This window comes from Lactuca sativa, chromosome 9 (genome assembly GCF_002870075.4).
Source record: "Lactuca sativa cultivar Salinas chromosome 9, Lsat_Salinas_v11, whole genome shotgun sequence".
In the NCBI taxonomy this organism is placed as follows: domain Eukaryota; kingdom Viridiplantae; phylum Streptophyta; class Magnoliopsida; order Asterales; family Asteraceae; genus Lactuca; species Lactuca sativa.
The window spans coordinates 34,446,655-34,468,908 of NC_056631.2; the positions used below are offsets into that span (position 1 = coordinate 34,446,655).

The 22,254-nt window shown below is 34.9% G+C and overlaps 1 protein-coding gene across 2 annotated transcripts; it reads left to right on the plus strand.

The window, feature by feature from the left end:
* The first annotated feature begins 20,011 nt into the window (after positions 1-20,011).
* LOC111879453 (uncharacterized) lies at positions 20,012-22,047 on the plus strand. 2 transcript variants are annotated; one of them, XM_023875928.3, is made up of 3 exons: positions 20,012-20,184; positions 21,047-21,152; positions 21,291-22,047. In XM_023875928.3, the coding sequence occupies exons 1-3, from the start codon at positions 20,116-20,118 to the stop codon at positions 21,860-21,862; spliced, it is 747 nt and encodes a 248-aa protein (XP_023731696.1). In that variant the 5' UTR covers positions 20,012-20,115; the 3' UTR covers positions 21,863-22,047. The 2 variants fall into 2 exon arrangements, with proteins under 2 accessions (XP_023731696.1, XP_023731695.1); XM_023875927.3 differs by having other exon boundaries at positions 20,014-20,184; positions 20,960-21,152.
* The last annotated feature ends 207 nt before the right edge of the window (positions 22,048-22,254 follow it).

The following is a 22,254-nucleotide window of genomic DNA, read 5'->3' on the forward strand; positions in this document are numbered from 1 at the left end:
AATAAACTATAGCAGCTATGGAATTAGTGCTTTACGAACAAGCATTGGCGGCTATGGATTTAGTGACAGTCCTATAACCCTGGAAGCAAGGGACCTCGGAATAAACGAATGCAGGATAAATGACTCTTAGGATAGATCCTTAAGAGTAAAGAAGATAATGGGGATGGGTAATTGGGTTGATCGCTTGATTGTTTAAACATAATAATTATATTATTGTGGGTTGAAAACCCTATGTACTCACCAGGTTTCCCAACCTCACCCACTCAGTTTATTTATGTCACAGGTGTTGTTATGATGTCACATTACACTGAGAGATTAAGGAGATGTAAATCACTAGTGATAATGAATGTAAGTTCTGTTTATGCTTATGTTTCTGTATTGACGATGACATCGCAAATGTTTTAAAATGAATAAAAATACATTTCTTCTGAAATGCTTTGATAACGTATTTAACATGTTTTACTGGGAACAAAATCCACAACATTTTTATTAAAAGAAGTACTCTGATTTTTATAAAGCATAAACCAAATCGGTCTTTTCTGGCCGTGAAAATTGGGGATGTCACATAATTGTCTGGGTTGCCACTATCTAATATGCTTTATGTGCTAGGATGCTATGATATATGTGATAGTAGTAGTTAGGGTGAAATAGTCCCCGTTATCCGGTTGAAACAGACCGAATGGGAGGCCAACACCCAGATATGCTAGGCAGTTATCCGGTTAAAACAGACTGAAGTGGAGGCTAGCACCCAGATATGCTAGGCAGTTATCTGGTTGAAAGAGACCGAAGGGGAGGCCAGCCCCCAGATATGCTAGGCAACTAACCGGTTGAAATAGACCAAAGCGGAGGTTGGCAGCCAGATATGCTTGACTCTGTATGTTACTGTATGATATGTGGTATGATGGGGGAACTCACTAAGCTTTGTGCTTACCGTTTTCAGTTTTGGTTTCAGGTACTTCGTTTTCAAAGGAAAGGAGTCGGCTCGATCGCAGCGCATCACACTATATTTCCGCACATGAGATCTTTGGGATAATACTCTGATATTGTTTTATGATAACGTGTTTTGATTATTGACACTTTGGTTTTGACATGATATGTTGTTATGGATGATTTCTTATACTATTGGTTTTATAATAACTTAATTAAAATGAAATTTTTGCTCTTAAAACAATGAGATCTCCCTGAAAATAAGTAAGTGGTGCGTTTCTTACACAAACCAAAGACCACCCTATAATTAATCCAAGATCTGATGCAGAGCTAACAGATTGAGGCTAGAAACAACCAATCTGAATCGACAAACCAAGGAAATTAGAAGAAAAATCCAGATGAAGAAAATCTGACAGATAACCAGCCATGAATATGAGAAACACTAATATCAACTTAGAGCACGAACACATCCACGACTAAGTTATATTCCCATAATCTGAATTAACACTTGAACTATTATAACAACTCCATTATTTCAAAGAATGAGATGTATATGAATATTTCTGTAAAACAGGTTCGACCCATGGGCATGGGCAAGCTGGGAAACCGCCCTGGCCCCCAACTTGCACTTGTTATATTGGTTATATGGTATAAACCCATTAATTTTAAGCATGTTGGACTAGTTTTTTCAAAGCCCAATACTCTAATTAACTTATAACTTGTATCGATCCATAAGAGAAAGCAGGAGGAAGCATACAACGTTTGACTTCCAGGTTCCAACACGCAATTGATCTTTAACAACCAATCGATTTCTATGGAAAATCCAAACGAATCTTCTTTAGATTCCAGAAACAACGATTAATGAATTGATTTATTCTCTAATTTCTTTTTTCTTATCCAAGATTTCAAGTGAACAATTTCTCTCATATTCTCTAATCTCCATCTTTTCTGATTTTCTAAGTTTCTGAGTTCGTCCACAACAACCATGTTGTCACACACCATGCCAAATTAAGAATTAGATAATCCAAAGTCTAATTGCTTTTCCATCTTTTCATGATTCTAGAAAACTAAAATCGATTCTTGCCCTTCTTATTCTCGATTTCCAGTTTTCTTTGCATCAGTGATTGAGTGACTAGAATCGAGAGTAACTCATACTCAAAATCTTCTTGAAATTTACACAAAATCAAGAATACTTGAAACTGAGACAAAATTGATTATAAATCTTTGTAAGATCTGCTTTATAGCCTTCTTGAAAATTCTTATTCTTGTTTGAAATTTGATTTTTTATGAATATTTTTTTTTCCACTTTAGAATTTTGTGGTGTGTCGAATCTGAAGAGTATTTGACCTTCTGATTGTGAATGGTCTTCAGATCATATTTCACTTTTGGCTGAATTTAGGTGCAATCATAGAACAAGAACATGATGCATTTTCATTTTAGGCAAGTTTTTTGTATTTTTAATTATGATTATAGGTATGCATGTTAATAAATTGATGATGATGTTGTTATAGATGATAGCAAAAGAGGCTTTTAAAGCAATGTAAGTGAAAAAAAAGAGTAAATTACACGAATGGTTCTTTAAGTTTGTAGTTTTTCCCTGAAGTAGTCGCTATGAAAGTTTTTTTCCCTCAGATGGTATCTACAGACGTAACCTTGAACGCAAATCCTTGGGTTAGATGTTCGTCTAATGAAATGTTAGCATGCCCTCATGTGTCTTGCACATGATGGTATTTTAGTCATTTCACTTAAAGGACCATTTATGAACTTTTGTCTAACTTATATATTGTCCTCTCTCTCTCTCTCTCTCTCTAAAGGACCACTTCTTAGCTTCAACTAATGCATCATTGTACGGGTTTAATGATAAATTTCACATACAAATCTATATAAACAATGTTCAATATGGTTATTAAAAGAAAGTGCATGTGCACATATAGAAATTTTAAAGGCAAAATGAGCTCTCAGTAGCTTTCTTCTTCTATTTGAGATACAAATGCATCATATATGCTCTCTTAAGCATGTAACAGATAGATTAGAGGTAACGACTATTCATTTTAACTGATTAAATAATAATCTACAAGTGCATCATTTATATTTCTTAATTTGTATTGAACAAAGCCTTCACTTCAGATCCTGCTCTTGTATAGATGTTTCATTTCTTTTTGACATTTTAACAAACACATGGGTGGTAAAAAGAAAAAGGTATTGATTTTTGTTTGTGTGAGTTATTTTAGATGACCAGAAATCAGTACAAATGAAGCTAGCAAATGTAATAACAAATATACTGACTCCGCTAGGTCACCAAGCTGATGGAGAATGCCAACGAGTCCGGCGATGGCAACACCTTTAAGCAAAGTTGCAGGATCATCTTTATATGCTGCTTTATAGAGCTCTTGATCAGCTAAAGAAAAATAAGGAATTGCTTTCTTACCTCTCATCTCCGCTAAGCCTCCTATTTTCCACCCACTTCAGCCTCGCACCACCCACCTCCCCCGATTTCCATTTCCATTGCTTCTAATCCTAAAAGAATGCCACCGTCTAAGATCTCCAATGTCCTCTCTGATGACAGGTTGGACTATACCAGAGTCGTTATTGGTTATCACAATGAAGACTACAAAAAGGTAAGAGGTTTACAGTGGGTTAGTTGAAGTTGCGAAGTGGGATACATATGTGGCATAGGTCTAGGCGGTGAAGAGATTTACAATAGGGTAGTCGAAGGCCTAGGAAGTTATTGAGTATGAAGATAATAGGAAAAATAAGGGAAAGAGAAACATGGAGATCGATATTGCTTCCATGGCGGAGACAGATTGTTCACTGTGAGTCTTTGGAGAGAGATGTGTGTTTTTCAATTAAGTGGGTTTTTCTTCATATGTGTGTGTGAGAGAGAGGACAATATATAAGTTAGACAAAAGTTCATAAATGGTCTTTTAGGTGAAATAACTAAAATACCCTCATGTGCAAAGCACATGGGGGCATGTTAACGTTGCTTTAGATGAACATCCAATCCAAGGACCACTTGCGTTCAAGGTTACGTCCGTAGGTACCATCTGAGGGAAAATTTTCGTAGAGACTACTTTAGGGAAGAAAATACAAACTTAAAAGACCATTCGTGTAATTTACCCAAAGAAAAATGTGTTAGAAGTAGATCGTTAGTATTTGTGGGGAATTTATGGAACGTGCATTGATCTACTACACTCTGTAACATGCTACCTTTTGGAAAAATCAATCATTTTTAGTTTTTTATTTCTTTGTTTTTTATAGAAACTTAATTTCAGACATATAGTTTAGTTATGAACCTTAAGTTGAAGGGTAAGTTTTTCCAATAATGATGTATATCTTTGTGACAATTGTGGGTGGGATGAAACATGAATTATACATCAAATCCTCACTACAATACTCTTACTCTCACATTACACAATACCTCACTATAACCTCATCTATATCTACCCTCAATCCTAACATCAATTAAGAAAAGTGATGATTTAATCTAGAATAAAAGCTTAAGAACTATTTAGGGTTAATACAAGAACACATAGACGGAAAGAGTGAATACGATGTTTGGTGAATAAATATTGAATGAAACACTCTTTTTCATTTAACTTTTGTGACATCCCCATTTTCACGACCACTTTAAAAATTTTTCTTTATGCTTATTTAATTTAGAGTATTCACTAAATTGTAGATTTTATTTCCAAAACATGATATTGAAATATTCCTGAAGAAATGTTTATCATTAATATATAAAAGCCTGGGATGTCATCATTGATACATATACATAAGCATAAACTTGTTTTAACAAGCCTTGCAGCAATTTATTATACTACGGCCTAATAAATCCTTAGATCACTTATCATCCTTGTGTCATCGTACTGCTACCTATAATACAAATAACTGAATGGCTTGGGACCCTGGTGAGCACATAGGGTTTTCAACCCACAATAATTAAGTTCTTTAATTATATATTTCACATCAGATAATTCACCCAATTACATTGTTCCCGTTATTCTCATTTCCTGATCCTAAAATACTGATCTCAAGGGATCTCCCCTAAGGATCATCGTAAGCAACGAGTAGAAGAAATACTTCTTCGGGGATTCCATAACAGTTTATGTCAATAAGGCAACCATGGGGGGATAGAATACATCAAAAAGACACATAGTTCATTAACACCTACAGGTTGCATGCCTGCCAGCATTCCACCAGACTATTTAGAATATTTTGTATTCGTCATCTATACTCTGCTAGATGATTGGTTCATCTACACACTAGTACTATAATAGTCACAACCTCTCATCGTCATTTCATCTTTCATCACCCATCACTATTCAATATATTTTATAAATGAAAATCCATATGCGATTAAATAAAGTAAAATTCATATATTTCCTCTAACATAGATATCATGAAATACATATAACAACCACATATAGCATTTAATCATCTAGATACTTATATCTATGTGTAAGTAAAGTTAACTATGCACTCACTTGCTAAAAGTGGAAGTCTCAAAAATTGGGTAGCGCTTCACCTTGCACTTTAGCTTTTCCTTTGATGTGACCTAGCTACATATTACTAAGTAATAGTCATATATCCCTAGTGACTAATGACAATGTAGACTCCTTAACAATCCTAATGTCTACATCTAGATCTATCAAGTATGGAGCAACCACGTACGATCATATCGGAGGTAGGGTCCGTTAGGCATACAGAGTATACTTTTTGGAAATCCCACTTTAAACACCTCAAGATAACTTAGACATAACCCCCATAAGTAGATCAATTTGTATTATGACATGGAATTACAGATAAATCTTATTTATAAATTCATAACAACGACTATGAATATAAATATAAGTTACACTGAAAACAATATAAGTGTAGCTTAACTTACATAGATTTTCCTGAAAAAAGTCCGGAAATCGCACTGTAGAACTCCAAATCAATAAATTCTAATTTTTGGGCTCTCAGGGACCTCTGAGCTAGCCAAAATATCCTAAATACTAGAAAATTTTCGGACTAGAGAAGTGAAAATTCAAGAACGGGTGTTTGGAAGGTGTGGAGATGTGAATGGGGCTAGATGGATATTTATAGGGTGAAAAAGGAAAGGTACGACACGCCTTTAGGGCCCATTGTTCCTCCAGTCTTCTGCCACGTGTCGAAAAAACATGTGGGCCACATCCACACCTTCTAGAAGCGCACGTCGCGCCTCACGTACGTGCGGATTTCAAGATTTTCAAAAATTTATATCTTCTTCATACGAGCTTTGTTTTCGACATTTTTATATACACACGTAGCCATCGACGAGTACTAAACCTTTCATTTAGACTTTAAGTCTCACTTTATTTTTAAAGTTATATTTTTAACATACTTAGATTGTTAAAGTCTATATAAAAATCATAAGTCTTGCATATAACATCCGTTCTCGACTGTCTTTATATAGATGAGATTTTATTGACGGGATCTTTGACTCTCGTTTAAAATGTTTCAGCTAAAAATCAACTGATCTAAATTTCGGTTTTTGTGTTATCACAGTTGCACTGAAACTTTGAAAAATCATAATTTCTTCATATGAAGTCAGATTTGGACGTTCTCTGTATGCACAGGTTCACTTTTACGATTACTACAACTATCGTTTAAATTAATTTAATCTAATAGGCAACCCGACTCCAATTCACTATTTACGATACAATTTGTCGCATCGGGTTGACGCAAAACTTCAAACGATCATAACTTTGTCATAGGCGTTCTTTATGTGTACAAAATCACCATCACAACTACTACTACTTCTGTTTAGATTATTTTCCTAAATAATATTTTATGTTTTACGCTTATTTTAGTTATATTTATTATATTGTTACATAATATTATCTATGCATAATGTATACACAAATATCACATATATTCAAACAAGTTTCTTTCATTTATTCATAAAAAGATTACAACTTTTGACCGATGTCAATTACATGTTTTATTAATGCCTATAGAGAAACATGAGGTTTTATAACCTTAAATAATGGAATCCTAATGAAAGTGTTATTTGCCAATGTTGTGTATGGAAAGCCTTTTATTATGGTTCAAAATCAGGAAAAGAAATGTGGAATAACAAATTATACTTAATGCTAACAAACTTTTTTTTTATTTATGATTATTATGAATGGTTCTCGAGTGTGTAGGATAAGTTTCACACTACAAAAAATTTTCAAAAATGTTAAAAAATTTCGAATGATTTCTTAAATTGGTGATTAAGTATGTGGGATGAGCGAGGGTGTGGGTAGAATTCAAATCTCCCAACACTTGGTTAAATTTCAAACAACATAAAAGAGTTAAATGAAATTTCAAAGAAATGAAACCGATCACAAAAGGCTTTGTTGTAAAGGAGTGTATGGTTTGATTGGATATAGAAGGTCTTACTTTGTGCTCAGACTGATGATGTCTTTAAAAATGTGGCCTCTTGATGGAGAACTTTCATGTTTTTATGAAGAAGACAAAAAGAATGTTAGTTGTGGGAGAGTGTGTATAAACACATTGATTCATTTGTTTATTTTAGAGAATATTTCTGTTTTGATTGATGGTTTATTTTAAGAAGCTTATGTAGGCGAGTTCTCAAGTTGGAGCCATGATTTGGTCAAAGACGAGGAAAATTCCAAACATCATAACTAAGATGACACTGATGATAATGAAGGGTTCGAAGAGGAAGTTGAGGGTAGTGATAATAAAGAGTTTAAAGATGGAATTTCGGGTACTTTCATGGAGGAAAAGTGAGGTAATGAGAAAAGCTTCAAAATCTTGAACAACTTCTTTTAGTAAAGAACAAAGTTTAAAAAATAGGATAAAAGCCATGAATTTAATGTTTTCCACGAGATGAAAAGGGATGGGACAATAGAGGAGGTTTCTAGCGAGGATGAATATACATTGGAATGTGAGAAGGAGGACACCTTTCACGACAAAAGTATCATTACATCGATTCATGTTATCGTTGATACTCTTGATCACAAATTGGATTTTTTTGGTTGCACTAACAAAGCCAATGACTAAGTAGGGGGGGGGGGGGGGTTAAAGGGTGCTATCGATGTTCCTGGAAGTTCAAAACAAGTTTAATTACACATAGTTTTCGGTGTGGGATGTTCACGACATTGGGAGATTCGGGTGGTAATTTGGTGGGAGACAAATTTCAATACACCGATGATGCTTCTTTAGGCGACTCTTCATCTTCCAAGTAGAGGATGAATCAACATATTAGAAGACATAAATGAAATGGTTTGATATATTGAGCTCAAATACATAAAACAAATTATGTAATGTACTCCAAAATCTAAGACAAATCCGAAAGATTACTGATTAAATTGAAAAATTAACACAAAAGTTTAAACCACAAATATGTAATTTACTCTTTTATTTAACAACTGTTTAAAAAAAATCAATGTATTTAATTCCAATTAAAATCAAACAATAATATGCATATAAATCATTGTATGGATATAAACTGATGCTTCTAATTGGAGGTCAACTAAACAAAAAAAACAAGACAATAGAGGTGTAGGTGTTTCCATGACCACTTGTTGGGAAAATTGTTTAAAAAATCTTTAATAATCCTCCAATGACAATATAGTTAAAATAACTTAACACAGGAATATATGCGGAGAACTTGAAACTAGAGAAAAAACCACGGGCCCAGAGAAAAAGATTCCACTCTATTATAAACTGTTAGTGTCACATAGACTAATATATTAAGCTTCCCATACATTACACCCATACTCTCCAGAGTTTGACTAATATTGTCTACTCTCTAAAATAAGAGAAAGAAAAAGAAAGAATCAAATACTTAAAGTGTATAGAATATGGTTCTTTGATACCAAATCCATGGACTTCTTTTATAAGCTTGGAGTTCTCATAAACTTTCATCCTTGTAACAATGTGGGATGAGAACCACTATTTATTTAGCCAACATCCAACAAATTGCCCACCAATACCATAATTGGTTTCTATCTTTACAAAACAAGGCGACAAAGGTGTGGATTTTTAAGTATCCACACCACCATCACAACTCACATGTCCATTTTTCTCTCCTAGAAAACCAGGACGACAATAACTTTGATGGGCTCAAGAATGGAAGGATGATTAAGGTTAACAAGAATTTGTTTTAGAAGGAGCCGATCTGGTAGAAAGGGTTTGGGTTTAAGAAATATGGTTCCATACAAGGGTTTCTATTCACCGAGGTTCCATTACTCAAATTTGGTGGTTGTGGGAGGTCATCGGACGTGAAGGAGTGGTCTTCAGTGATGATCTAAAGGATCTAATGGTGATAACGACCTAATGATGTTGGTCCATGATTTAGTTTTTTTTTTTTGAGTTTATTGTAGCAAAGAGAGATGGATAGAAAGATGTATCAGGCTCCGGGTTTTTGGTAGGTGAGGTGGGGTGGGGTTGGGGTTCAATTTATTATTAGAAGCCTTAAGTTAGAAATAAATTATAAGTAAATCAAAAAAAATATTAAGCGTAAGTCATTTTAGGTTTGACATGGTTGAAGTGTGTAAGTTTAAAACTAACTAGTTACGGTTGGGTGGGGGGGGATCAAAAGTTAGGGATTAAATGCACAGATTTGACCATATCACATGGATGCAGGGGCGGACCTACATTGTGTCCCGGGGCAGCATGGGCAACCTATTAAATTTTACCATCAAGTGCAAAATTTTGTGTAAAGTTTTCAAATCTATCAAATCCGTCACAAGTTAGCCACAAATCCTTCGGAAATCCATCACGAATATGTTGGAAATCCGTCACAAAGTCATAATAAGTATAAATTTAATGTAAATATGTTGGTGTAACCCTATTAGTGATGGATTTAAATTTGTGACTCAAACTTTCATAAAAAAATAAGCTTTCTTTAGTAATGAAACCCTTAATTATACAACCCCTAACCTTTTTTTGTACATCTGCCACTACATTAATTATTCATGTAATTTACTTTTATTATTATTTTATACCTAAATCTCACTACATGGATGATTCATGAAAGTTACTTTTATTATTATTTTATACATAACTTTCAGTTATTAATTTAGATTTATCATGGGTGCAACTATATGTACGCCCTCACTCATATGAATAGTGAAATCATGGTGGGGTACACACACTTCACCCACTCATACATGAGGGATACACAAAGCAATTCAGGGGGATATATAATTAGCCTTTAACTTGCACATGTCACTAAATAGTAACAATGTGTGATGATTGTTCTACGTTGATCATTCAATTGTATTAGGTAGATGTTGCTTTTAGTTTGTCTCCATCCCAAAATTGTTGCATTCTCTTAAGAGGTGTGACCATCCAAATGTTTGGTTGTATACAAAAATATTGTAACTTTTTATTTTGGTGCTACTTTTTTATGTGTACCATGTCATTTAAGTAAATTATAAAATTATGTAGACCATTTAGTTTTAAGTAATATAAGGGCATGTTTGATACGATGTAGAGTGGGTCAAATTGCGGACTCAATTCGAAACCGAATATTTGTTTTGCATATTTTCATTGGACTCGGTCCTTACAATTTGTTTTGATCCGCTCCGATTGAAAAAGGGGTAGGACTAGGTCGTGCTGGTGAAAAAAAGATTGTGGGCCCATTTTTCCGTAGTATAAAAACGTCGCAAGTAGTAGAATGACGCACACAACCAACTTCTTCCTCGTCGACATCGCAAGTGAAAAAAAGGTATGTGGTCTACTTTTTCAAATGCATACTCCCAATCAATCTTCTTGGCATGTGCGATTATATTCAAAGCTACTTCCTTTGTTTCCATTTCTTTCCTTCCTCAAGTATTGTTGTGTACATGTTCTTTAAAAATGTAGATCAACCAACTAAAAGTCGAATATTGATGTGATGTAATCGTCCTTTATGTAAATTTTCTACAAGTAGTTATGAAATCAACCTTTAGTCTCCTGACCTCGAATATTGATGCAATGTAATCTCAACCTTTTTCGAAACTCACGACGTGAGGTATAAAGCCTCACTGTATGAGAACGTCCTAATGATCCAAAACCCTAATTCTCAAGTATTTAACAGAATGAGAGGGCTAGGTTTTCCCATCCTCAGCCTCCCTCACTCTCAAGTCTCCTGCAAACCCTAATCTCAACCTGCTTGAGGTCTTTAGCCATTTTTGGTGACCTTGGAGAATTTATTTGGTGTTATTTGGCTCTTTGAAGTGGAAGAAGACTTTTGTGGAGCATTCTCTTGGCAATCCAACTTCTACCTCACCTTTTTTCAGAGCTTTTGAACCTTTGTAAGTCATAAAGCTCTGGCCTTTTTACCTCTTGCATGCTAGATCTAGGTTTCAATCTCCTTTTTTCATGGTTGAGTTGGATAGAATGCATGGGATCCATAAAGTTGACAACTTTATGGATCATTGGGATAATTTATGTATTATAAGCTTTAGATCTGGGTTTTGGAGTTATTTTAGACTCCAAGCATGAGTCTTGATCTCATTTTCCCTCTTTTGACCTAGTGAGTGTTTAAGTCATGCATTGGACATGCATAACTATAAAGATACAATTTTTATTATCCTTTGGCTGAGGGAAGACCCTCTGGAAAGTCCCAAGTAGTGACGTAAAGGAATAAGAGCTTAACGCTCAAAGCTGGCCAAGGTAGTGCTTACAACCTGAGGATGAGCCTATCATGTCGTGAGAATGCATGTCATGCATAACTGTTTTGTTCTGGTTAGGTCACGACGTGACGATGACTGGAATGGAGTTTGGGTGAGTTGAGTGGCTGAGTTGGGACCGGGTTGAGTTCATACTCACGACGTGGCCATGAGTTGTTCACGATGTGAGGGCAAACCGTGGAAGCTTGGACCATTGACTTTAGGCTATTTTGTAACTCTTGGGCCTATATTGGGCCTTAGAGTTCCCTAGTTTGGGCTTGGGCCATTATTGGGCCTTATGATTTATGGGCTTAACCGTAGATAGGAACTAGGGTTGGTATTTGATTGTGTTTAGTGTGAGGATCGGAGCTGTTGTGCAACAGACTCGGGTGTGAGATTTGCTATCTTTCTGATCATGGTGAGTCTCCTCCTAGTGATTAGTGCGTCGAAGACACCAATGTTGGCCCGTAGTTTATGGGTATTAGTTTGCTAGTTGTTTGTGTGACTCTTGCATGTATTGTATGTATTTGTATTTATACCAGGCGAGACCCAATGCTAGTCGGGGCCTGATGTATGTATGTATGTATGTATGTATGCATGATATGTATGGTATGTGGTATTTTGAGGAACTCACCAAGCTTTGTTCTTACAATTTTTAGTTTATGTTTCAGGTACTTCCAGTTCGGAGGAGAAGAGCTCGAGATGATCACATTGCACCCGCACCATGATTTTTCTGCTTATTAACTTTGATGTATTTTGGATGATTATTGATACAATATGACTTTCTTTTGGTTGATTGTCACGTTTATTGATGTTTATTTAATATAAAACAAAAAATTTGGTTTTGGGTTTTTGGGACGTTACATTGTGTGACTAGATTGCTAATGAACTACTTTCAAATTGTTAACTTTAAATATGTTTGCAAATTATTATGCTCCTTTTAATTTTCCATATGTTTCTATTTGGATTTTAAATGATTTATGTTTAATTCAGATTTTGTATGACACTTTGTATTTGGATTTTAAATGATTTTTGATTAATTTAGATTTCGTGTGACAGTTTGTATTTTTTGTACATATTTTATCCAGCCCAAGAGACAATATAAGGGTAATATGATCAATTTTTATCATTTACGACACTGGGATGGAAGGGTGAATCCATGAAAAGTCTAAGGACTAAATTGAAATTTTGGGATCAGGAGTACACTGCACGTACATAAGGGTATGCTGAGCATACTATGTGCGCCCTAGTACACTGGGTGTACTCATGACAGCAGGAAACCATAATATTTAGGGTTTGGGGGCTATATAAGCAACATTATGAGCATAAAACCCTCCCTTACCCCAACCTCCACTGCTTAGAGTCGTTTTCCCCAAACCCTAGCCATTTCCTTGAGTGTTTGAGCTTATTGAGTGCTTCTTGAGTGTTTAAAGAAGAAGTTGTTGCATCAAGGAGTTGGAGAAGAAGATCAAGCTTGTAGATCTGAAGTTGGTTGGTTCCTTAGAAGCTCCAGAAGGTAAAAAGCTTTAAACTTTATGCATATATGTATAGATCTTGCCATTTTTCTGTAAAGAGTCATTTCTTGTCCCAAAATTCCCAAGATGGTGCATGATGTGATTTGGACGAAATGAACTGTCCTTCTAGACTCTTGTAGGGGTTTTGAGTGATAAAAATGAGGTCCCAATGGCTTAAGATGTCCCATGCATGGAGTAAGAAGGTCTTAATGGATTAAGAACAAGTATTAAGAGCTTTCTGGACATCCAAAGTGATAAAGTTCGTGACTTTATGGGTCCTAGGCACATTTGGTCACTGGATCTGAAGTTTGGGCTTAAGTGCTTAAGCTATTAAACACTTATTCAGATTTTGGCAAACCTCTACGTACGCCCAGCGTAAATCTAGTATGCTCAGCATACTGGGTCAACCACCCTAATGGTGGTCAACATCAGGACGAGTATGCCTAGCGTACCAGAGGAGTACGCCCCGCATACATCCTCTGTTGGGCCTTTGACAATTAGGCTTCGGGTTTTGGGCTGTTTATGGACTAGTTGGATTTGGGACTTTGTTGGACTTTATGAATATAATGTTTTGGGCCAAGTTTTGATAATGAATCTTGGAATTAGGCCCAATTAGGGAGTTGGGCCCAATTTTGTAAATTAGGCCAATAATGGGTTTTGCATAAGGACTTTCAAGGTTATGAACTTGGCATTAGGCCTTGGCCCAATGAAGAGAATGGACAAGATGGATTGTGTGGACCCTTAGTCAAGATTGTTATGTTGTGTAATGACTTGGTATTTATTATGTAATAGTTCGGGATTTCCGATGAGACAGCGATCAGAGGTTTTCGGTACTTCTGCACTACTTGCGAGGTGAGTTACCTCACTATACTAAGGGGTCTAAGGCATCAAGGCTGACCCATTGGATATGATATCCTAGCAATTGGTAGTATGTTGATTATGGGTTAGTGTTGCATGCTAGTTGATATGCCAGTTAGGTAGATCTATAGGACTACCTGTAATATTATGTGATTATCTGTATGCACATTAATTGTGTTATATGTTGACATATTATGTGGGATGGGTTGAGGTGATACTGCTTAATGCGGTAACCAATAAACCTAGGAGCATTCCAGATACGAGCTCAGGGCCAGGTGAAGCATGCTAGACTCATACTGTGGGCTCGGGAGCATTACAGATACGAGCTGAGGGAGACTTGTACTGTGGGCTCGGGAGCATTCCAGATACGAGTTGAGGGAGACTCGTACTATGGGCTCGGTGGCAATCCAGATGTGAGTTGTGGGCCAGGAAGGCAATCTAGACTCATACTGTGGGCCCAGGGGTAATCCAGTCTGTAAATTTGTGGACCCAATACACGCTGTTATTTGTATATGTGTTATGTGCAGTGTATCGGTATTTTGGGGGAACTCACTAAGCCTCGAGCTTACAGTTTCAGTTTATTGTTTAGGTACATCAGGTGATCGCGGGAAGGCAAAGACGTGATCATACAACTCCTCATATTTATGTTTCTAGGATACTATGATATTATACATTTTGAAAACAAGTTTGTAATGATTAATGGTTTTGAAATGTTTTTAAAAGTTTAAGGGTATGTTTGGCACGGAGCGTTTTGGAGCGTTTGAGAGCTTCTAGCTTCAAGCGTTTGTCAAAACACTCCGTTTAAAACAAAAAAGCTTCGTTTGACACTACAAACTTCTAGCGTTTAGTTTAATCAAAACGCTCCAAATCCAAAAGCTACTTCATGTAGCGTTTAACAAAACGCTACCAGCTACAAGCTACCCGCTACCAGTTAGTTTTGACAAACATGCCCTAAATTTGGCATGATTAAACAACATGATTGTAATTAGATGTGGAATCAATCAAAAATTTTAACTTAGTCAACATTATCAGTCATCAACTATAAAACAACTCTAAGTTTCATCTTAACAAATTATAAGAATATAAAATTAAACTACTCTTCCAATTTTAAAGTGTTTAAGGCATGCCAGTATACGCCACATCTATAATAAATTTATAATGAAGAATATTTAAATTATAATTAATATCATTATAATGGTTTATCCGATTCACATTATGACATGTATGCAATAACAATTATACCAAAACATAAACTTATAAATTTGTACAAGCAACCAAGAGTTTGATAGTTAAAGTATATTAATTCAAAAGTTTCACAATTCTAAGAAAATAATTTGAACTAAGATGTATAGAAAAATATTAAAACAAAGACATTTATATTGTATTGAACTCAGTAAAATGTAACGAATGATTCTACTATTATTAAAATGTAACGAATGATTCTACTATTATGTAGTTTAACACATTGAATCATATTTAAAATTTTCTATAATACATTTAACTCTATATAGTTCAATTAAACATATATAAAAATTGGATTTTTTTTCTCCTCATTAAACTCTAAATTCATTGAACATTAACTTATTATTCCACTATTGTGTAGTTTAACACATTGAATCACAAGTAGATATTAGAATCAATTCAATTCTATTATATATGGATCTATAAACTCTGAATATTTTATACTAGTATGACCATAAAATAATGATAGCTAACCTCTCCACGTTTTTTTCAAAAAATTAGCCAAAATTTTCACAAAAGCCAAAAATAGTCATGGTTTTTGTATTGTAGGTGCCTAAGGAAATCGTTTTTTCAACTTCAAACATCTATAACTACTTAAAACGAACTTCATTTGAGCTAATTTTTTTTCATTATGTTCTTTGTAATAAAGGTTATCCATAAACATATTACACTCTAAATTTATATGTCTAAAAATCATATTTTTTAGCTCAAAAGTAGACTACTCAGTAAAATATATTGGAAAAAAAAATTTAACTTTGATCATTCATTAACTTTTTGTTATGAACTTCATTTAAACTTATTCTTTTCATTATGATTTTTATAACAAAGACTGTCCGTAAACATATCACACTTCAATTTTAGATGTTGAAAAATCATACTTTTTAAGCTCCTTCTACAAAGGCGACTTGCAAATATCTCAAAAAAATTAAAAAAAAACACATACGACCTAGATTTTCATAGGGGAAAATGACTTACGAAGGTAACTAACTATTTCGATTGTCCATATATAAGTAATGTTCTTTTTTTGTTTTCATTAATGAAACCAACTTGTTATTTATGTTCACATTTAGGTAATATGACCGGCTATCACCTGCTTTCACCCATTTTACCCGGTTGCATCAATGTAACTCAGTTAAAACGAAATACATGGACTGTTACGTGGCCATTGCCCCCCTTTCTCATTTAATTAGGGTTCGACAAGTTCAATTTCACCAAAATCACCTCCCGATTTTAGATTCGCTTCATCAAATTGAAGATTAGAGTTTAGAGTTGAAGCTACGTCTTGAAGGCGACTGTAAGATGGCATCCCAATCATCTACAGGTAAGTATTTAACTGTAGATGTTCATTACAGTGGACTATTTGCCCCAAATCCGTTGAAATACTTAGACCCCGAAAAAATAACAGTGCGTGATGTCGATTTTTGGAGGATTTACATACAAAGAGTTTCTTTTGTGGCTTAGGAATTTAACCAATGGAAGTTGTGATAATGTGTACTACTATAGTATAAAGGAAACCTTGGGTGAGGGTATTATAAGAATCGACAGTGATGTTGATTATTGGGAGTTTGTTGAAGCTACTTATACTCCTGAAGTTGAGTTGGATGTCTACATTGACCACCAAAATGATCTAATCCTTGATTGGGCTGAAAATGAGGTGTTATAAGATAGCAACGAAGAAGAGGATGACAATGAAGAAGAGGATCACAAGGAAGAAGAGGATGACAGTGATGAATATGATAACTTGGATGATATTATCGCATATGAGCATGAAGTTGATGAAGAAGTCCACACCTTTAACAAAACTGTTGGTGACGATTTTTTAAACAAACTTTCAATTATTGGTAAGCTTAGTGATGATGATGAACATAATGATGGAAAAGATGATAAGGTTGTATTCCTTGTCCATGATGAGAATCAAGAATGGGATAAGATGGTGCCAATTCTAGGTATGAAGTTTGCTAACCCAATGCAATTGAAGCTATGTATAACCAATTATGTAGTGAAGAATGGGTATGATTTGTGGTATGAAAAAAGTGATCATAACAGATTACTGGTGAAATGTTGTAAATGTAAGAAGAACAAGAAGAATAAAGGTTGTCCCTTTAGGTTGTGGGCAACCTGGATGAGCAATGAAAGGTCATTCCATATTAAATCTTTAATTGATAACCATAATTGCTCAAGAGTCTTCAAATTTGGGTCCATTATTAGCTATAAATGGATAGGGAATCATTTCATGAATGAGATACTCCAAATCCAAAGATGAGTGTGAGGAAATTGAAGGCTAAAGTTAGCAAGACATTTAATTTGATTGCAAGTGTGGGACAATGCAGAAATGCTAGGAGGTATGCATTTAAGGAGATAGAGGGTACTTTAAAGGAACAATATGCTAAAACTTGGAGCTATGGAGAAGAGCTAAGAAGAACCAACCCTGGATCAACAGTGAAGATGGATGTAGATGTCATGCCTGATGGAGCCACTTACTTCTCAAATTTTTATGTATGTTTAAAGGGTGTGAAGGATGGATGGGTTAAAGGTTGTAGAAGGGTAATTGGCCTAGATGGCTGCTTCTTAAAAGGTGTTTGCAGAGGTCAGTTGCTTTCTGTTGTAGGTAGGGATGCAAACAACCATATCTACCCTCTTGCTTGGGTTGTGGTTGCAGTGGAGAGTAAGGAAACATGGAAGTGGTTTGTTGACCTTCTCCTTGATGACATTGGAATGGGAAATGGACATGGGTTGACATTAATATCAGACCAACACAAAGTAATGATTTTATATGCTCTCTTTATTTAATACTTAATTTATTTGAATTATTTTATAACAGGTAAAGTGAAGGTTGAATTGGTTCAAGAAGTTGATGTGGAAAGTGATAGTGACAGTGAAGTTCAAAGGGAGCCTGATAGTGAGGTGGAGTCTTATGAAGTTGATTTTGAAGAGGGTAATAAAACATATGAAGATGTAGACCAACCTGAGGTTGAAGCTGAAGTTGGAGGGGTTGAAGCACATATTGAAGTTGGAGGGGTTGAAGAACAGGTTGAAGTTGAAGCATAGGTTGAAGCACTTGTTGAAGTTGAAGTTGAAGAAGGTGAATACCAAGCTGCAGTTGTAGATCAAGTTGAAGCTGAAGTTCAAGGACAGGGTGAAGGTCAAGAAGGTGAAGAACTTGTTGTACTTCAAGATCCAGTTGGACAAGATGACCAAGGACAGGCTGCACTTCAAGATCCAGTGGAAGAGGAGAATATGCAAGAAGTGACAGCATTTCAAGTTCTACAAGGAAAGAGAAAAAGGAAACCTTCAGAAAGAATCACAAAAATTTAGATAAGAAGGAAGTGGGAGGGGAAGCAGGGGAGTATTGGTGAAAATCCAATGGAATTGGATTAGAATTAGACACTTTGTTATTTTTTGGCATCATTGACTGGGAATCTTTTGTCTAGTAATATGTGTAACTTTTGGAATCTTGTGTGTACCTTTTGGCAGTAATTCATGTGTACATGTGTTAAATTCCAATGTTTTGTAAACAATGTTTCCTAGGAATCCAATGTTTGATTATATTACATTCCAATGTTTGATTATATTACATTCCCATGTTTGATTGTATTACATTCCAGTGTTTAAGTATTTTTCATTCTAATACATGTAACAAAAACATCAGAATTAAAAACAAGTAACAAAAGTTCCATCCATTCATTACATACATAAGCATACACAAAAACAGGTGGATTACATCATTCTAATACCAATCAAGTTTCATTCATGAACTACATCATTCAACCCTAATACATCACAAACTACAATCAACACAACATTTTCACTTACAATAAAAATAACAAAATCAGTGCCACTTAGTGAGTAAACAACTTCCACTTGACTTTGTCCAATTCTTGTCTATTAACCAAATTGGTGTTGTTTCTTGTTCGATCTTCATCCTACATATGCTGATTTTATTCTCCAAAGTGCAAATTTTCAAGGTTAGATTACAGCTTTCTTCTGGTTTCCTCCAGTAAGGCTTTCTTCCATCTGTCCTCCCTTCATCCTCGTCCAACCATTGCCAGAATTTACAGCTTGGACTTTTTCCATTCTTGAAGAAAAATTAAAAAAATGTTAAATTAAAGGATGAAGAAGAATGAAAGGGTATTCAACAAGATGAAGAAGAAGAAAGTTGCAATGTATTCAACAATACTGATTACCATCGAGTTTTGACAAACTCTAAATTTTCTTCTAGGGTTGTCAGGGGTTCTTGAAGTCTTCACACGAGATGGTAAGTTGCAATCACATGGATGATTAGGTTGAAATTCATCTTGCCGTTTTGAAGAATAAGATGAGGAAGAAGAAGCCATCGTCAATCTAGGGTTCAAAATCAGGGGTGTAATTGAATGACTTCTTATACTGTAAACAAAGAGAATATATGCACAATGCCACGTAGGTGCAACGTATTCAAGTAATGTGTCAGGTGGCTTGCCACATAAGCAAAAACAGGTGATAGTCGATCATATTACCTAAATGTGAACATAAATAACAAGTTGGTTTCATTAATGAGAACAAAAAAAAACATTACCTATATATAGACAATCGAAATAGTTAGTTACCTTCATAAGTCATTTTCCCTTTTCATAGCTGTTTGCCAATGAAAATTAAAAAATAAAAAATAAAAAAAAAATATTTCAAATGCCCATCTAGATTTTAGCATATAGTAACCTGCAAAACTTATGGTTATTATGAAAATTTTCTATTTTATATAAAACCTTAGCTATTATGTTCATTTTTTTTCTTAAAATAATTAGATATTTAAACTAAAAAAATAAGCAAGAAAGATTAACAATACAAAATGCTATAAACCCTAGAAATTGTCGCAACGGCTTATTTCCTGCTAACTACCAACAAATCCTTTGAAATCCTATCCCTGAGGATCAACAGCAAATCCTTTCAATCGTCTTCGTCCACGATTGATGGAGGTATCAAATTTCACTACTCTGTCAGGGCGACCTGGGATTATCCGACCAACCTTTATCAACAATGTAAGCACACATATCCTATTTTCTCTAAACCATTATCTCCTAAGTTATTGATTTCATTACGAGATTTCTGCGGCTGTTTATCTTAGCTGTTACTACAGAATTTACTTGGGTTTCTTGAGATCGTAGCACCTTCTACTACTGTTTGCAACATCAATTTCTAGCTTTTGATCATTTAGCATCTTGACTTTTAGATTTTTGACTTTAAACATTATGCAAAGCTCGAAGAATAGGAGAAGAGTTTTACTATTAGATGATAAAACATTATACCCTCTTTCTTGTAAAGGAACTACGCTTTGATCTGATTTTGGATCTAGTATTTGTCATATAGAAAAATGACCATTTGAAAGGTTTCTAGAGAAGTCAAAGTGTTATGCTTCTTTCTCATCTGTATCATGTATCTTTTTTATTATTATTTGATGATGAGATTAAGATGTAGTACAAATAATATTACTTCAAAAACAACATTCATTAAAAGACTCATCCATTGTGCTCCTTTATTGCCAGATCTTGAGCCCTTCTATAGGATACCCTTCAAAAACCTTCCCTCCAAATATCAAATGTAAATAGATGTAACATGAAAAGTTAAAATCTTCCTTCTTTTTGGGAAAAGAGGAAAACTGTTTTCTACTTTATTTCAGACCAATAGAAGTTGTGTGATATATGTGAGATTTCTTGTTCTGTTTCAGCACTTACATGATTATAAAATGCAAGAAATAACAACACAGTTTCATTTATTTGTGTATATATGTCTAATGCTAGTCCTTTTAATTCTTAGGTGAGTTGGTGTAATAACAAGGATTTTAGTAGCATACCCTGTTCTTGTGTAAGTTCTTTTGGTGAAAAAGATAAACTTTCCTTGCAGTCTTCTTGGAAGCAATACAAATTGGTTGCAATCTGGAAACCTAAAAGAGAAATGAAGCTCAAACATTTTTCTGGTTCTCATTTCAATCAGCAGAAGGGAATTCCTAGTAAGCGTTCTTTACTTTTTACCTTCTCTCAGAAAAAAAATAAATAAAACATTTTGCCTTGTCTTGTATTGTAATGTCATGTCATGTCATGTCCTGTCCTGTCCTGCATTTGTCTAATTTCGTACTTGTTCAGTGCAGTACCTTTGAGACACGCATCTTCACATTTCCCAAAACCATGTCAAGTGAAAAGAGAAGATTCGGATAAAACCCTAAGCAGCGAAAGCATCATATACGATGAACAAACCCTAGAACAACAACTCCAAATCGCCATTCGCGATGAAAACTACACCCAAGCCGCCAAAATCCGAGACAACCTTAAACTCCTCCAAGAAGACAGCAAAACCGCCGTCTTAGCCGCCAATTCCCGATTCTACAACTCATTCAGAAACGGTGATTTAGCCGCCATGCAAGAACTATGGTCAAAAAACGAAAACGTGTGTGTGGTGCACCCGGGTGTTAGTGGGATTTCGGGGTATGAACTTGTGATGGGAAGTTGGGAATTTGTGTGGGCAGATTATGAGTTTCCATTATCAATTGATGTGAAGGATGTGCAAGTTTATGTGAAAGGTGAGATGGGGTATGTTACTTGTGTTGAAATGGTGAGAACAACGGGTAAAAGTTGGGGAAGACAGTTTGCGACTAATGTGTTTGAGAAGATTGATGGGAGGTGGTGTATGTGTGTTCATCATGCTTCTCATGTTGATTTGTGAAGGTTTAGCGAGTGTTATGAGTGAATTTGAGCATAGTTTAAGTTGAGAATAAGTTGGAATAATTAATCATCTAAATGATGCTTGATGTGTATTTTTGGTATAAAAAGGTTATGTAATGTAATGAATGATTTTGTGAAATTTTGTGGTTTATATCTATAGACTATAATAGTGCATGTGTAAAATGATTCGAAAGGGTCTTATAATTTAACTTTTTGGTTTTGAAATTTGTTTGGATGGTTGATTACAACTTAAAAGTTAGAAGTGACATTGTTGAAGTAAAAGCTTTTGTATGGAATTATTTAACATAACTATTTTGTTAACTTTCATTCTTCATATTTTAGCCACATTACTAACTTTTATTCTTTGGACTTGACCCATCAATTCGAAGCTCA

What these genes read in the sequence shown, in the direction of transcription:
- LOC111879453 (XM_023875927.3), top strand. Translation starts at nt 20,116, where the DNA reads ATGGAGGTATCAAATTTCACTACTCTGTCAGGGCGACCTGGGATTATC. An exon ending in GACCAACCTTTATCAACAAT is followed by an intron (nt 20,185 to 20,959) that starts GTAAGCACACAT and finishes TTTAATTCTTAG; the next exon opens with GTGAGTTGGTGTAATAACAA. An exon ending in TCAGCAGAAGGGAATTCCTA is followed by an intron (nt 21,153 to 21,290) that starts GTAAGCGTTCTT and finishes TGTTCAGTGCAG; the next exon opens with TACCTTTGAGACACGCATCT.